This window comes from Dryobates pubescens, chromosome 4 (genome assembly GCF_014839835.1).
Source record: "Dryobates pubescens isolate bDryPub1 chromosome 4, bDryPub1.pri, whole genome shotgun sequence".
Classification (NCBI taxonomy): domain Eukaryota; kingdom Metazoa; phylum Chordata; class Aves; order Piciformes; family Picidae; genus Dryobates; species Dryobates pubescens.
The window spans coordinates 18,597,884-18,613,878 of NC_071615.1; the positions used below are offsets into that span (position 1 = coordinate 18,597,884).

Below are 15,995 nucleotides of genomic sequence, written 5' to 3' on the forward strand. Positions count from 1 at the left end.
GTCTGGGTGGAAGGTGGAGTCTGGGCCCTGGGAAGCTGCCAGGAGCCTGCTGCAGGCAGCAGGAGCAAAGGAGAACCCACACTGTGAGCTGGTGTGGAGATGCAGGTGACAGCACCTGCTGGAGCAGGGCACTGCAGGCTGCAGGGTCTGGGTGGGAGGTGGAGTCTGGGCCCTGGGAAGCTGCCAGGAGCCTGCTGCAGGCAGCAGGAGCAAAGGAGAACCCACACTGTGAGCTGGTGTGGAGATGCAGGTGACAGCACCTGCTGGAGCAGGGCACTGCAGGCTGCAGGGTCTGGGTGGGAGGTGGAGTCTGGGCCCTGGGAAGCTGCCAGGAGCCTGCTGCAGGCAGCAGGAGCAAAGGAGAACCCACACTGTGAGCTGGTGTGGAGATGCAGGTGACAGCACCTGCTGGAGCAGGGCACTGCAGGCAGCAGGGTCGGGGCGGGAGGCGGTCACTGGGCTCTGGGAGGCTGCTGTGGGCCATGGAGGGGAGGACAGGGGGTGGGGGTGGGAAGCCGGCCCCGGCAGAGGCTGGGCTTGCTCTGACCACCCTCTCTTGCCTGCCCCCCGGCTGGCAGTCGTGAGCCTGGAGAGCCGCTCGCTGCACGTCTCGACGCTGGTGCGGGAAGCGGAGCAGAGGGTTAACGAGCTGACGGCGCAGGTGGTGAACGAGGCGCCCGGCGCCGACTGCTCCGACAAGGAGAAGCAGCTGAAGGCCTGGGAGTGGCGCTACCGGCTCTACAAGCGCATGAAGGCAGGCTTCGAGCACGCCCGTGAGTGCCGGCCCTGCGAGCCCGGGGGCAGGGGCCAGGGCTGCGAGTGCCCGGGGCAGGGCTCTGTGTGCCCGGGGGCAGGGCTCTGTGTGCCCGGGGGCAGGGCTGCGAGTGCCCGGGGGCAGGGCTGTGAGTGACCAGGGGCAGGGGGCAGGGCTGCGAGTGCCCGGGGGCAGGGCTGTGTGTGCCCGGGGGCAGGGCTCTGTGTGCCCGGGGGCAGGGCTGCGAGTGCCCGGGGGCAGGGCTGTGAGTGACCAGGGGCAGGGGCCAGGGCTGCGAGTGCCCGGGGCAGGGCTCTGTGTGCCCGGGGGCAGGGCTGTGTGTGCCCGGGGGCAGGGCTCTGTGTGCCCGGGGGCAGGGCTGCGAGTGACCGGGGGCAGGGCTCTGTGTGCCCGGGGGCAGGGCTCTGTGTGCATGTGGGCAGGGCTGTGAGTGCCCGGGAGCAGGGCTGTGAGTGCCCGGGGGCAGGGCTGTGAGTGCCCGGGGGCAGGGCTGTGTGTGCCCGGGGGCAGGGCTGTGAGTGCCCGGGGGCAGGGCTGTGTGTGCCCGGGGGCAGGGCTGTGAGTGCCCGGGGGCAGGGCTCTGTGTGCATGGGGGCAGGGCTGTGTGTGCCCGGGGGCAGGGCTGTGAGTGCCCGGGGGCAGGGCTGTGAGTGCCCAGGGGCAGGGCTCTGTGTGCATGTGGGCAGGGCTGTGTGTGCCCGGGGGCAGGGCTGCGAGTGAACGGGGCAGGGCTGTGTGTGCCCGGGGGCAGGGCTGTGTGTGCCCGGGGGCAGGGCTGTGAGTGACCCGGGGCAGGGCTCTGTGTGCATGTGGGCAGGGCTCTGTGTGCCTGGGGGCAGGGCTGTGAGTGACCCGGGGCAGGGCTCTGTGTGCCCGGGGGCAGGGCTCTGTGTGCATGTGGGCAGGGCTCTGTGTGCCCGGGGGCAGGGCTCTGTGTGCCCGGGGGCAGGGCTGTGAGTGCCCGGGGGCAGGGCTGTGAGTGCCCAGGGGCAGGGCTGTGTGTGCCCGGGGGCAGGGCTGTGTGTGCCCGGGGGCAGGGCTGTGGCAGCCACCAGCACAGGAACCCTGCACCCAGTGTGGGCTCGGCACTCTGGAGTCATGGAATGGTCTGGGTTGGAAGGGACCTCCATAGGGCATCCAGCCCAACCCCCTGCCCTCAGCAGGCACATCCTCCACCAGATCAGGCTGCCCAGAGCCCTCTCCAGCCTCACCCTGAATATCTCCAAGGATGGGGCTTCAGCCACCTCCCTGGGCAGCCTGTGCCAGTGTTCCACCACCCTCATGGTGCAGCACTTGTTCCTAACATCCAGTCTAAACCAAACTTGTTTGGAGGCCTGGGATCATAGAGCCAGAGAGCTGTTGAGGTTGGAAGAGCCCTTGGAGCTCACCCAGTCCAACCTCTCACCCAGAGCTCCCACCCCCAGCACTGCTGGTGAGCCACTGCCACTGCCCCCCACCCCCAGCCCCCCCGCCCCTCAGCACCACCTCCAAGAGGCTCTTAAACCCCTCCAGGGCTGGGTACTCCACCACCTCCCTGGGCAGCCTGGGCCAGGGCCTGAGATCCCTTGCTTGGAAGGAATTGTTGCTCCTGTCCAACCTGAGCCTCCCCTGGCACAGCCTGAGGCTGTTCCCTCTTGTCCTGCCTCTTCATAGAATCAGAGAATCAATAAGGTTGGGAAAGGCCTCAGAGATCAAGTCCAAGCTGTCACCCAACCCCTCCTGACAGCTAAACCAAGGCTCCCAGTGCCACATCCAATCCCCTCTGGAACACCTCCAGGGGTGGGGACTCCACTACCTCCCTGGGCAGCACACTCCAGGGGCCAACAACTTGTTGCATGTGAGAGGAGCCCAAGCTCCAGCTGGCTCCAGCTTCCTTTGAGGGAGTTGTAGAGGACAATGAGGTCTCCCTCAGCCTCCTCTCCTGGGGAGGACTAAAGAGCCTCAGTTCCCTCAGCCACTCCTCCGAAGAGCTGTGCTGGAGGCCCAGCTTCGCCGGGAGGGGCACGGGGGGGGGGCTCAGGGTGGCTGTCCTGGCTGTAGTGGTCCCTGCTCTCTCTGTCCCCAGGCGTGCCAGATGCCCCTGCCAACGTCCACCTCTCCGTGGCCAGCAGCTCCTCGGTGCAGGTGACCTTCTGGGAGCCCCTGAGCGTCAACTCTGCCGTTGTCACCAAGTACAGAGGTGAGGAGCGAGGTGCCCGGGGCGGCGCTGAGGGCAGGCGGCCGCGGCAGGCACCTTGGGCAGGCACCTTGGGCGTGCCGGGGGTGGGCACGCTCAGCCCTGCCCGGCCGTGCCCACCATCGCCGGGGGCAGGGGCAGCGCTGCTGCTGAGCCCCCTCTGAGCTGCCGTCGCCCCCAGGTGTGGGCACGCTGGCAGCGCGGCAGCCTCCTGCAGCGCGGCAGAGGTCAGGCTGCCGCTTCCCCCAGCGCCTCGCCCCGCGCACGGGCGGCACATCGCCCTCCGGCTGCTCCTGCGCCCCTCACCCGCTCCGAGCAGGGTGGTTTCACAGGCTCAGTCACAGAATGGCAGGGGTTGGGAGGGACCCCCGAAGGCCATCGAGTCCAAGCCCCTTGCCAGAGCAGGATCAGCTGGGGCAGGGCACAGAGGAGCGCAGCCGTTCCTCCCTGCCCCTCTCCTGCCCCGCTGCTGGAGGCTGCTGCCCCAGCCGGGCATGGCTTGGTGAGGAGGAGCACAGCTCCCCGGCTCGGCCCTCCCACTGCATCTCCCTCTCTCCCCTGCCTTCACTCCGCTGGCCCCGGCTCCGGCGGAGCTGCCCGCGGTCCCTCTGCGGCTGCCGGCCCCGGCAGGCGTCAGCCGGCCCCGGCAGCCTGTGCCGGGCAGGGGCCTCCTGACAGCCTGGGGTCTCTCTGCCTCCAGTGGAGTGGAGCTGCTCCTCCTCCTTCTCGCCGCTGCTGGGGGAGGCTGTGGTCGACAAGCTGAAGAACCTGAACTTCACCATCCAGGGGCTGGCATCGGTGAGCTTCCAGGCTGCCCCACGCGGGGCTGGGAGCAGCCTCTGGGCACAGCGTTTCCCGAGGGCTCATTCCCCGTGGGTGCTGTGGGGAGGGGATGAGGCATCACCTCCAGCAGGATGGGAGGATGGTGCCAAGCTGCCTGTGGTGCTCAGGACAGCCCACGGGTGTCCCAGAGAGACTTCTCTCTGTCCCTGCTGCCTGGCCGTGGGGAAGTCTCTGCCCTGGGTGCCTGGGGGCTCACCAGTGCGAGGCAGAAGGGACCTGTCCAGCGAGTGCCCGATGTATCCTCTGCCCCCTGCCTGCTCCTCTCCCCAGTGCTCCTCCTGGGCACTAAATCAGCAGCTGGCTTCTCTGCCGCCTGCGCTCGCCCACCCCTGGCGCACTGGAGAGGGGGGCGCCAGCGCCGGGGGCTCGGTGGAGCCATGTGCTGGAGCTCACTGCTGGTTTCCGTCCTTCAGAGCCGCGGGAGCCACCCTGCCGGGCAGCTCTCCTTTCCCCGGGGGCTGCTGTTGGAGCTGGGTGGTGCCCAGGGTGCTCTGGAGCGCGGTCTGGGAACAGGAGGGGTTGGCACCGTGCAGCACCTCCTGGGCAGCAGTTCCCAGCACAGCACCAGAGCCCCAGGACAGGCAGGCAGGGACGGCCGGCGGCAGGAGCAGGCAGAGCCTCTGGTGCAGGAGAGCGGCTTGGCCGCGGCAGCAGAGCCAGAGCCCCGCAGCTGCTCTCGGGCAGGAGAGCTGCGCTGGCACACGGGGGCATGGGGCTGCCCTGGCACCCGGGGGGATAATGCTGCGCTGGCACCCGGGGGGATGGGGCTGCGCTGGCGCACGGGGGGATGGGGCTGCCCTGGCACACGGGGGGATAAGGCTGCGCTGGCACACGGGGGGATGGGGCTGCCCTGGCACACGGGGGGATGGGGCTGCGCTGGCGCACGGGGGGATGGGGCTGCGCTGGCACACGGGGGGATGGGGCTGCGCTGGCACACGGGGGGATGGGGCTGCCCTGGCACACGGGGGGATGGGGCTGCGCTGGCGCACGGGGGGATAAGGCTGCGCTGGCACACGGGGGGATAAGGCTGCGCTGGCGCACGGGGGGATGGGGCTGCCCTGGCACACGGGGGGATAAGGCTGCGCTGGCACACGGGGGGATGGGGCTGCCCTGGCACACGGGGGGATGGGGCTGCGCTGGCGCACGGGGGGATGGGGCTGCCCTGGCACACGGGGGGATAAGGCTGCGCTGGCACACGGGGGCATGGGGCTGCCCTGGCACACGGGGGGATGGGGCTGCGCTGGCGCACGGGGGGATGGGGCTGCGCTGGCACACGGGGGGATGGGGCTGCCCTGGCACACGGGGGGATGGGGCTGCGCTGGCGCACGGGGGGATGGGGCTGCGCTGGCACACGGGGGGATGGGGCTGCGCTGGCACACGGGGGGATGGGGCTGCCCTGGCACACGGGGGGATGGGGCTGCGCTGGCACACGGGGGGATGGGGCTGCGCTGGCACACGGGGGGATGGGGCTGCCCTGGCACACGGGGGGATGGGGCTGCGCTGGCACACGGGGGCAGGGGGCTGCCCTGGCACACGGGGGGATAAGGCTGCGCTGGCTCACGGGGGGATGGGGCTGCGCTGGCACACGGGGGGATGGGGCTGCGCTGGCACACGGGGGCAGGGGGCTGCCCTGGCACACGGGGGGATAAGGCTGCGCTGGCACCCGGGGGCAGGGGGCTGCCCTGGCACACGGGGGGATAAGGCTGCGCTGGTACACGGGGGCATGGGGCTGCCCTGGCACACGTCGGGATGGGGCTGGAGCGGCGCCCGCAGCGGTGCTGCTGCAAGGAGCTGTCTCGCGCCCATCCATCAGGCTCCGAGAGCTGCTTCGCAGGCTCCTGCCTGATTCCTGAGCGCCTGGAGGCCTTGCAGCACCCTGCAGCCTGGCTGGGGCTTTCCTCAGGGGCCTTCCATCGCTGCCACCCTGCCAGCAGCTCTCCGCAGCGCTAAGCCAGCCCCGGGGCTCCAGGCGCTGGGTCCCTGCCGGTCCCAGTGGGAAGGCAGCGCCTCGACCCTGCGGGCTGCGGCAGCCCCACGGCTGTGGGGCCTGAGCCCCTCCCAGCAAGGAGCTCTCCCCATGCCCCTCCTCCCTCTGCCTCCCCCCACACCCCAGGCCCACCCAGCCGGACCCGGAGGGGGCGATTCTCTAGTGTCTGGTAACAGGAGCTGAGTCCCGTGGGGGAGGTCAGAGCAGGTGACCAGGCTGCAGGCTCCCAGTTCAGTGCTGCTCAGGCTCTGTGCAGGGCCAGGGGAGCTCCTGCTCCTCCTCCTCCTCCTCCTCCTGCTGCACAGGGAGCAGCAGAGCTGCCAGGCAGCTGAGTGTGGCTCCCTCCTTGCAGGGCACAGCTTACTACGTCCGGGTGGCTGCCTACAACATGAAGGGCTGGGGGCCCCCACAAGCCTCCCTGCCCCCCTTTGCCATCCCCTCCAGTAAGTACCACTGGGAATGGGCAGGGGGGCTGGCACCAGCTGAGGGGTGGGTGGGTGGAAGGATGGATGGATGCATGGAGATGATGGATGGATGGATGGGTGGGTGGATGGAGGGATGGGTGGGTGGATGGGTGGGTGGATGGGTGGGTGGGTGGATGGATGGGTGGGTGGATGGATGGGTGGATGGCTGGGTGGATGGGTGAATGGGTGGATGGATGGGTGGATGGATGGGTGGATGGGTGGGTGGATGGGTGGGTGGATGGGTGGATGGATGGATAGGTGGATGGATGGGTGGATGGGTGGGTGGGTGGGTGGATGGATGGATGGGTGGATGGATTGATGGATAGATTGATGGATGGATGGGTGGATGGATTGATGGATGGGTGGATGGATGGGTGGATGGGTGGATGGATGGGTGGATGGATGGATGGGTGGATGGATGGATGGATGGGTGGATGGATGGGTGGATGGGTGGATGGATGGATGGATGGGTGGGTGGATGGGTGGATGGGTGGATGGGTGGATGGATGGGTGGATGGGTGGATGGGTGGATGGATGGGTGGATGGGTGGATGGATGGGTGGATGGATGGGTGGATGGGTGGATGGATGGGTGGATGGATGGATGGGTGGATGGATGGGTGGATGGATGGGTGGATGGGTGGATGGGTGGATGGGTGGGTGGATGGGTGGATGGATGGATGGGTGGATGGATGGATGGGTGGTTGGGTGGGTGGATGGATGTGTGGATGGATGGGTGGATGGGTGGATGTGTGGATGGATGGGTGGATGGGTGGATGGATGGGTGGATGGGTGGATGGGTGGATGGATGGATGGGTGGATGGGTGGATGGGTGGATGGATGGGTGGGTGGATGGGTGGATGGATGGATGGGTGGATGGGTGGATGGGTGGATGGATGGATGGGTGGGTGGATGGGTGGATGGGTGGATGGGTGGATGGATGGATGGGTGGGTGGATGGGTGGATGGGTGGATGGATGGATGGATGGATGGGTGGATGGGTGGATGGATGGGTGGGTGGGTGGATGGGTGGATGGGTGGATGGGTGGGTGGGTGGATGGGTGGGTGGGTGGGTGGGTGGGTGGATGGGTGGATGGGTGGGTGGATGGATGGGTGGATGGGTGGATGGGTGGATGGATGGGTGGATGGGTGGATGGGTGGATGGGTGGATGGGTGGATGGATGGGTGGATGGATGGGTGGATGGATGGGTGGATGGATGGGTGGATGGGTGGATAGGTGGATGGATGGATGGGTGGGTGGGTGGATGGATGGGTGGATGGGTGGATGGGTGGGTGGATGGGTGGATGGGTGGATGGGTGGATGGATGGGTGGGTGGATGGGTGGATGGGTGGATGGATGGATGGGTGGATGGGTGGATGGATGGGTGGATGGATGGGTGGATGGGTGGATAGGTGGATGGGTGGATGGGTGGATGGGTGGATGGATGGGTGGATGGGTGGATGGATGGGTGGATGGGTGGATAGGTGGACGGATGGGTGGATGGGTGGATAGGTGGACGGATGGGTGGATGGGTGGATAGGTGGACGGATGGGTGGATGGGTGGATGGATGGGTGGTTGGGTGGATGGATGGGTGGATAGGTGGATGGATGGGTGGATGGATGGGTGGATGGGTGGATGGATGGGTGGATGGGTGGATGGATGGGTGGATGGGTGGATGGGTGGATGGGTGGATGGATGGATGGGTGGATGGGTGGATGGATTGATGGATGGATGGGTGGGTCTGTGGGTGGATGGATGGATGGGTGGATGGATGGGTGGATGGGTGGATGGATGGATGGGTGGATGGGTGGGTCTGTGGGTGGATGGATGGGTGGGTGGATGGGTGGATGGGTGGATGGATGGATGGGTGGGTGGATGGGTGGATGGATTGATGGATGGAGGGATGGATGGATGGGTGGATGGATGGATGGGTGGATCTGTGGGTGGATGGATGGGAGGAGGAATTTGCTCTTCCCTGTGCAATCCAGGACTCCCTCTCACTGCAGTACTGGGCCTGGAACCCTCCCTGTGCCAGTCAATGCTTTCACCCACCCAGCCCAGCCCCAGGCTCCTGCATTCCCTGCCTATGAGCTGGAATGAGGAGCATGAGCCCCACCAGGGACCTGCTTTGGGCTGTCCACACCTTCCTGCCCATCCTGGCACCAGAGGAGAAAGCCACTGAGTGTCATATGGAGCCCCCCAGGATGCTGAGGGAGACAGAGCAGGAGGATCCCACTGGGCAGTGGTGGAGGCCCCATGCCTGGAGGGGTTTCCAAGCTGTGTAGATGTGGTGCTGAGGGCCAGGGTTCAGTGGTGAGCTGGCACTGCAGGGTTAAGGGCTGGGCTCTATGGCCTTAAAGGCCTCTTCCAGCCCAAAGCATCCTGTGATGCTATGACTGATCTGGAAGGAGCAGTGCCCAAGGGTGAAGCTCAAGGCTGGCCAGGCTCTGAGGGGGCCTCTGCCCCTTGCTGGGGGTCCCAAGGCAGAGTCCACTGCATGCTGGTCCCGTGGGGTCAGCACTGTCAGATGCCCGAGGAGCAGCCCCACATGCACCTGGGGGGGCTAAGCCCACCCTGGCAGGAGGCAGGAGGCTGGAGGGCACTTGGTGGCTGCCAGCACTGGGGCTGGCAGTGAGGGAGCTGGCAGGGGGCTGCATGTGAGCAGGGAGTGCCCTGAGGTGCCCGAGGTGAGCAGGCTCCGTGTGGAGCTCTCACTGACACCACAGCAGCACTGCAGGGATGCAGAGAGAGAGGTCAGGGAGTCACAGCGTGGGCTGGGCTGGAAGGGACCTGCAAGATCCCCCAGCTCCCGCCCCTGCCATGGGCAGGGACCCCTCCCACCCACACAGGCTGCTCAGGGCCTCATCCAGCCTGGTCCTCAGCACCTCCAGGCAGGAGGCAGCCACAGCCTCCCTGGGCAGCCTGTGCCAGAGTCTCCCCAGCCTCACTGCAAAGGATTTCTTCCTCCTCTCCACTCTGTCTCCTCTCTCCCAGCTCAAAGCCATTGGCCCTGGGCCTGGCACTCCCAGCCCTTGTCCCCAGTCCCTCCCCAGCTCTCCTGGAGCCCTTCAGGCACTGGGAGGCTGCTCTGAGCTCTGCCTGCAGCCTTCTCTTCTCCAGGCTGCACAGCCCCAGCTCTCCCAGCCTGGCCCCACAGGGGAGGTTCTGCAGCCTCTGCTCATCTCTGTGGCCTCCTCTGGCCCCTCTCCAGCAGCTCCAGGTCCTTCCTGTGCTGGGGGCCCCAGAGCTGGAGGCAGTGCTGCAGGTGGAGGCTGAGCAGAGCAGAGCAGAGGGGCAGAATCCCCTCCCTGTGCTGCTGCTCTCCCTGCTGTTGGGGCTGCCAGGCTCAGTGTGGCTGAGTGCCTCCCGTGAGCATGTGCATGCACTGCATTGCCCTGGCTTTGCCCAGCCCTGGCAGCTGGTGCCAGTGGTGTTTGCAGCCACTGTGTATCCTGCTTGCCACCCTGGGTGGTGTTCCCTGTGGCCAGGATGCAGGCAGCAGGGACTCAGTGTGGCTGAAGTGGATCAGGCACCAGTGGGCTTCAGGGGGTTTTGCCTCCATTAAGATTTCTCCCTCCCTGGCCCAGCAGCATGACAGCCTGGCACCTCCCTGGGTGTTTTGGAAGCTCCTAAAAATAGTGGTGAGCCCTGGCCAAAGCTAACAGAGCTGAACTTTCCATGGAAAACAGCAGCAGGCAGGCCCTGGGGGGTGCTGGAAGCCAGGAGCCTGGAGCTGAGGTTGTCCTCCTGCTCAGGGTCCTGCTGCTGCCAGAGGAGCCCAGTCCTGTGCTGGCTTGAGCTGAGCCCAGCTCCCAGCACTCACCTGGAGCAAGCTGCAGCTCCAGGGAACACCTGGAGGAAGACACTGGAAGGAGTTAGAATCCCAGAATGGGTTGGGTTGGAAGGGACCTGCAAGGATCAGCCAGCCCCAAGCCCCTGCCATGGGCAGGGACACATCCCACCAGCACAGGCGGCTCAGGGCCTCATCCAGCCTGGCCTTCAGCACCTCCTAGATCAGCAATAGTGTGGCCAGCAGGAGCAGGGAATCATCCTGCCCTGTGCTCAGCACTGCTCAGGCCACCCCTGGAGTCCTGTGTCCAGCTCTGGGCTCCTCAGCTCAAGAAGGACATTGAGAGACTTGAAGGTGTCCAGAGAAGGGCAACAAAGCTGGGGAGGGGTCTGGAGCACAGCCCTGGGAGGAGAGGCTGAGGGAGCTGGGGTTGCTTAGCCTGCAGAAGAGGAGGCTCAGGGGAGACCTTCTTGCTCTCTGCAACTCCCTGCAGGGAGGTTGGAGCCAGCTGGGGGTTGGGCTCTGCTCCCAGGCAGCCAGCAGCAGAACAAGAGGACACAGTCTCAAGCTGTGCCAGGGGAGGTTTGGGCTGGAGGGGAGGAGAAAGTTCTTCCCAGCAAGAGAGATTGGCCACTGGGCTGTGCTGCCCAGGGAGGTGGTGGAGTCCCCATCCCTGGAGGGGTTTAGGAAGAGCCTGGCTGAGGCCCTTGGTGCCATGGTTGAGTTGCTCAGATGGTGCTGGGGGAGAGGTTGGACTTGGTGAGCTCTGAGGTCTTTTCCAACCTGATTTATTCTAGTCTAGTCTAGTCTAGTCTAGTCTAGCCTAGCCTAGCCTAGCCTATTGTAATTGGCCACTGGGCTGTGCTGCCCAGGGAGGTGGTGGAGGTCCCATCCCTGGAAGTGTTCAGAAGAGGCACTTGGAGCCATGGGTTAGCTGTCAGGAGGAGTTAGGGATTAGGTCATAGGTTGGCCTTGCTGATCTCTGAGGTCTTTTCCAACCTGGTCTGTTCTATCCTATCCTATCCTATCCTATCCTACCCTACCCTACCCTACCCTACCCTACCCTATCCTATCCTAATTGGCCTCTGGGCTGTGCTGCCCAGGGAGGTGGTGGAGTCCCCATCCCTGGAGGTGTTCAAGAGGGGCTTGGATGTGGCCCCTGGAGCCCTGGGTTAGCTGTCAGGAGGTGTTAGGGGCCAGGTCCCAGGTTGGCCTTGCTGATCTCTGAGGTCTTTCCCAGCCTGGTTGCTTTGTGTGGTTCTAAGCCCTGGAAGCCCTTGGCAGAGCAAGCAGCTGCCAGCAGTTCTGAGCCTATCCTGAGCATGGGGATTCTGTGCTCCTGATTCTGGGGCGGGGGGGGGGGTGAGAAGGCCTTGTTTGGCCACGCCTCGGGGTGCTGGGGGTGATGGTGCTGTGTGTCCCCCCCCCCAGACTGGCGGGAGCTGGACGGCCGGGCCCCGCGGCGCCGGGGGCAGGCTGAGGCTCTGGACCATCTGCTGAGCCAGGTGAAGACTGTCCACCAGCACTGCGTCTGCCACGGTGAGTGCAGGGCCCTGGGGGCAGCCCGGGCTGCCGGGGGGGCTCCCCTGGGGGCAGCCTGGGCTGCCGGGGGCGCTCCCCTGGGGGCAGCCCGGGCTGCCGGGGGGCTCCCCTGGGGGCAGTCCGGGCTGCCGGGGGGGCTCCCCTGGGGGCAGCCCGGGCTGCCGGGGGGCTCCCCTGGGGGCAGTCCGGGCTGCCGGGGGGCTCCCCTGGGAACAGCCCGGGCTGCCGGGGGGGCTCCCCTGGGAACAGCCCGGGCTGCCGGAGGGGCTCCCCTGGGAACAGCCTGGGCTGCCGGGGGGCTCCCCTGGGAACAGCCTGGGCTGCCGGGGGCGCTCCCCTGGGGGCAGCCTGGCCTGCCGGGGGCGCTCCCCTGGGGGCAGCCCGGGCTGCCGGGGGGGCTCCCCTGGGAACAGCCCGGGCTGCCGGGGGGGCTCCCCTGGGAATAGCCCGGGCTGCCGGGGGCGCTCCCCTGGGGGCAGCCTGGCCTGCCGGGGGCGCTCCCCTGGGGGCAGCCCGGGCTGCCGGGGGCGCTCCCCTGCTGCCCCCCAGGTCCGTGGCGCGGCCGTGGCTCCGGGCTGCAGCCGGGACCGGGCAGGGCGAGAGCTCGGCAGAGCTCTGCCCGCAGGCTGCCAGCCCCTGCGCGGCAGCTCTCTCCCCCTGCAGCAGCAGCTGCAGCCTCTGCTCCCTCCGCTCCCCAGAGCCCTGCAAGAACCAGCCCCAGAGCAGGAAGCACTCGGTCTCCAAGAGCCTCAAGCACCTCTTCCACCCCGGCAGCAAGTTCCTCAAGACGCTGAAGCGGTGAGAGGCTGCCGGGGGGCGCCTGGCTGTGCCTGCGGGGCCACGGGGCTGCTGCCCCTGCTGGGGGCAGCCGGGAGCTGTGCCAGCCAGGGCTTGGGGGTGCCCGGGCTGGATGCTTGCCTGCAGCGAGCTGCTGGTCTCAGCGGGGCTGGGTCCCGGTGCCCACAGCTTTCTTCTCGGGGTTTCTGTCGGGACTGGCCAGGCCGTGCCCAGGGCCACATCCTGAACCCTCTCCAGGCATCACCAACACCCCTCCTGCCTCTGGAGCCCAGCACCCTCCTCTGCACACCCCCTCACACGTGGCCTGCAGGCCCCACAGCAAGTCACCACCCCCTGGCAGTGCCCCTGGCATCAGACAGGCTCCTGGCCATGGCATCCTGTGCATGCCTGGCCCCATCCACCCCTGGCAGTGCCCCTGGCATCAGCCAGGCTCCTGTGCATGCCTGGCCCCATCCACCCCTGGCAGTGCCCCTGGCACCAGGCAGGCTCCTGTGCATGCCTGGCCCCATCCACCCCTGGCAGTGCCCATGGCATCAGCCAGGCTCCTGTGCATGCCTGGCCCCATCCACCCCTGGCAGTGGCCATGGCATCCTGCACATGCCTGGCCCCATCCACCCCTGGCAGTGCCCCTGGCACCAGGCAGGCTCCTGTGCATGCCTGGCCCCATCCACCCCTGGCAGTGCCCCTGGCACCAGGCAGGCTCCTGTGCATGCCTGGCCCCATCCACCCCTGGCAGTGGCCATGGCATCCTGCACATGCCTGGCCCCATCCACCCCCTGGCAGTGCCCCTGGCACCAGGCAGGCTCCTGTGCATGCCTGGCCCCATCCACCCCTGGCAGTGGCCATGGCATCCTGCACATGCCTGGCCCCATCCACCCCCTGGCAGTGCCCCTGGCACCAGGCAGGCTCCTGTGCATGCCTGGCCCCATCCACCCCTGGCAGTGGCCATGGCATCCTGCACATGCCTGGCCCCATCCACCCCTGGCAGTGCCCCTGGCACCAGGCAGGCTCCTGTGCATGCCTGGCCCCATCCACCCCTGGCAGTGGCCATGGCATCCTGCACATGCCTGGCCCCATCCACCCCTGGCAGTGCCCCTGGCACCAGGCAGGCTCCTGTGCATGCCTGGCCCCATCCACCCCTGGCAGTGGCCATGGCATCCTGCACATGCCTGGCCCCATCCACCCCTGGCAGTGCCCCTGGCACCAGGCAGGCTGCCCTTGCTGGCAGCTCTGGACTCTGTCCCTGCTCCTGCACTGGCCATGTGCCTCTTCTGCCTTGGGCTGTTGGAGAGGAGCTGAGAGCTGGGGCAGGGGCACCTCCTCCTCGTGCCCTGCCTGTGGGCAGTGAAGCCTGGGGGGAGGCTGAGGCTGCCCTCCCTCCCCTGCAGGGGTCTCTACCTGACAGCCATCTTCTACAAGGATGACAACATCCTGGTGACCCACGAAGACCAGGTCCCCGTGGTGGAGATCGATGACACCTACTCCTGCCTGCTCATGCAGGATTTCCTCTGGTTCACCAAGGTGGGCAGCTCAGGGCCCCTGGGAGCCTCCTGGCACACCTCTGCCTGCCTGCCCCCCGGCCTGCACGCTGCTGGGGTGATGGCCACCCCCCCCCTGCCCTCCCGGCTGCGGAGCTCCTTCCTGGGCAGCGGCGCCTGCCAGCTGTGGGGCACTGCAGTGGGGCTGGCAGCCTCAGCCTGGGGGCTGGGAGCAGCACCAGGGGACACCCCAGCAGCTCCCTCCAGGCTACACAGGGGCTGCTGGCTCCTGGGCTTCCCGAGGTGGCCTCTGGGAGCTCTGCTGTGTGGCCCGGGGAGGGGGGGGGGGGCAGAGCCGTGTTGAGGGCTGACTGGAGCCCAGGAGTGCCAAGGGCAGCCAAGAGGGCACCGTGCACTCACCCCCTCCACCTGGGCACCAGGGTTTGGCTGAGGCTTGCTGGGGCTCAGGGTGGACCAGGAAGGTTGCTCTGGGCAGCCTGCTCCAGCTGCAGGGGTCCCTGCTGAGTGCAGGGCAGCTGGAGGGGATGAGCTGGGAAGGGCCCTTCCCAACGACCCTGCTCTGGGGCTCCATGCAGGGCTCTGGCTGGGCCTTACCTGCTGAGGGAGAAGTCTCTCCTCTCCCCTCTTCTCTGGGCTGTGATCTACTCACATTGAAGAAGGTCTCAGCCCTAGATGAAGACAAATGTCTGGGAGGGCACAGCATGGTGCTTCCCCTGGGGGAGGCTCTGGAGGCATCCTGTGGTGTCCCCTGGGGCAGGCTCTGGAGGCATCCTGTGGTGTCCCCTGGGGCCAGGCTCTGGAGGCATCCTGTGGTGTCCCCTGGGGCCAGGCTCTGGAGGCATCCTGTGGTGTCCCCTGGGGCCAGGCTCTGGAGGCATCCTGTGGTGTCCCCTGGGGCAGGCTCTGGAGGCATCCTCTGGTGTCCCCTGGGGCAGGCTCTGGAGGCATCCTCTGGTGTCCCCTGGGGCCAGGCTCTGGAGGCATCCTGTGGTGTCCCCTGGGGCCAGGCTCTGGAGGCATCCTCTGGTGTCCCCTGGGGGAGGCTCTGGAGGCATCCTGTGGTGTCCCCTGGGGGAGCCTCTGGAGGCATCCTGTGGTGTCCCCTGGGGGAGGCTCTGGAGGCATCCTGTGGTGTCCCCTGGGGCCAGGCTCTGGAGGCATCCTCTGGTGTCCCCTGGGGCAGGCTCTGGAGGCATCCTCTGGTGTCCCCTGGGGGAGCCTCTGGAGGCATCCTGTGGTGTCCCCTGGGGCAGGCTCTGGAGGCATCCTCTGGTGTCCCCTGGGGCAGGCTCTGGAGGCATCCTCTGGTGTCCCCTGGGGCAGGCTCTGGAGGCATCCTCTGGTGTCCCCTGGGGGAGCCTCTGGAGGCATCCTCTGGTGTCCCCTGGGGCAGGCTCTGGAGGCATCCTCTGGTGTCCCCTGGGGCAGGCTCTGGAGGCATCCTCTGGTGTCCCCTGGGGCAGGCTCTGGAGGCATCCTGTGGTGTCCCCTGGGGGAGCCTCTGGAGGCATCCTCTGGTGTCCCCTGGGGCAGGCTCTGGAGGCATCCTCTGGTGTCCCCTGGGGGAGGCTCTGGAGGCATCCTCTGGTGTCCCCTGGGGCCAGGCTCTGGAGGCATCCTGTGGTGTATTGAAGGAGTGGTCAGGGCCTGGCAGAGGCTGCCCAGGGGGATGGTGGAGTCCCCATGCCTGGAGGTGCTCCAGCTCCATGGCAGCTGGGGCCAGGGTCTGGTGGCCATGGTGGGGCTGGGTTGCTGCTGGGTGATCTTGGAGGGCTTTTTCCCCTCCCAGCTGAGAGAGGAGCTGTGCCCACAGAATCACAGACCTCCTGAGGCAGGAAAAGGCCTCTGAGGTGGCCAAGCCCAGCCCATGGCCTGGCACCACCCCAGCAGCTGAACCCTGCCACCCAGGGCCACATCCAAGCTCCTCTGAAAGACCTCCAGGGATGGCTTTGGAGTCTGGAGCAAACTGAGAGGGGACCTAAGGAATGTCTGTAAATACCTGAGGGCAGCAGGGGGGGGACAGCCTCTGCCCCCTGGCACAGCCCAAGGGGCACTGGATGGAAACTGCAGCCCAGGAGGTTCCACCTCAACAGGAGGAGGAACTTCTGCCCTGGGAGGCTCC

The 15,995-nt window shown here is 67.1% G+C and overlaps 1 protein-coding gene across 1 annotated transcript in view; it reads left to right on the forward strand.

Moving 5' to 3' along the window:
• The window catches only part of LOC128897194 (ankyrin repeat and fibronectin type-III domain-containing protein 1-like), a 130,074-nt gene that overhangs the window by 45,504 nt on the left and 68,575 nt on the right, over positions 1–15,995 (forward strand). The window contains exons 5-11 of the mRNA XM_054161264.1: positions 579–773; positions 2,841–2,954; positions 3,652–3,749; positions 6,134–6,224; positions 11,466–11,573; positions 12,275–12,374; positions 13,763–13,895. Of these exons, the coding sequence (XP_054017239.1) occupies positions 579–773; positions 2,841–2,954; positions 3,652–3,749; positions 6,134–6,224; positions 11,466–11,573; positions 12,275–12,374; positions 13,763–13,895 (839 nt within the window). The remainder of the gene's footprint in view (positions 1–578; positions 774–2,840; positions 2,955–3,651; positions 3,750–6,133; positions 6,225–11,465; positions 11,574–12,274; positions 12,375–13,762; positions 13,896–15,995) is intronic.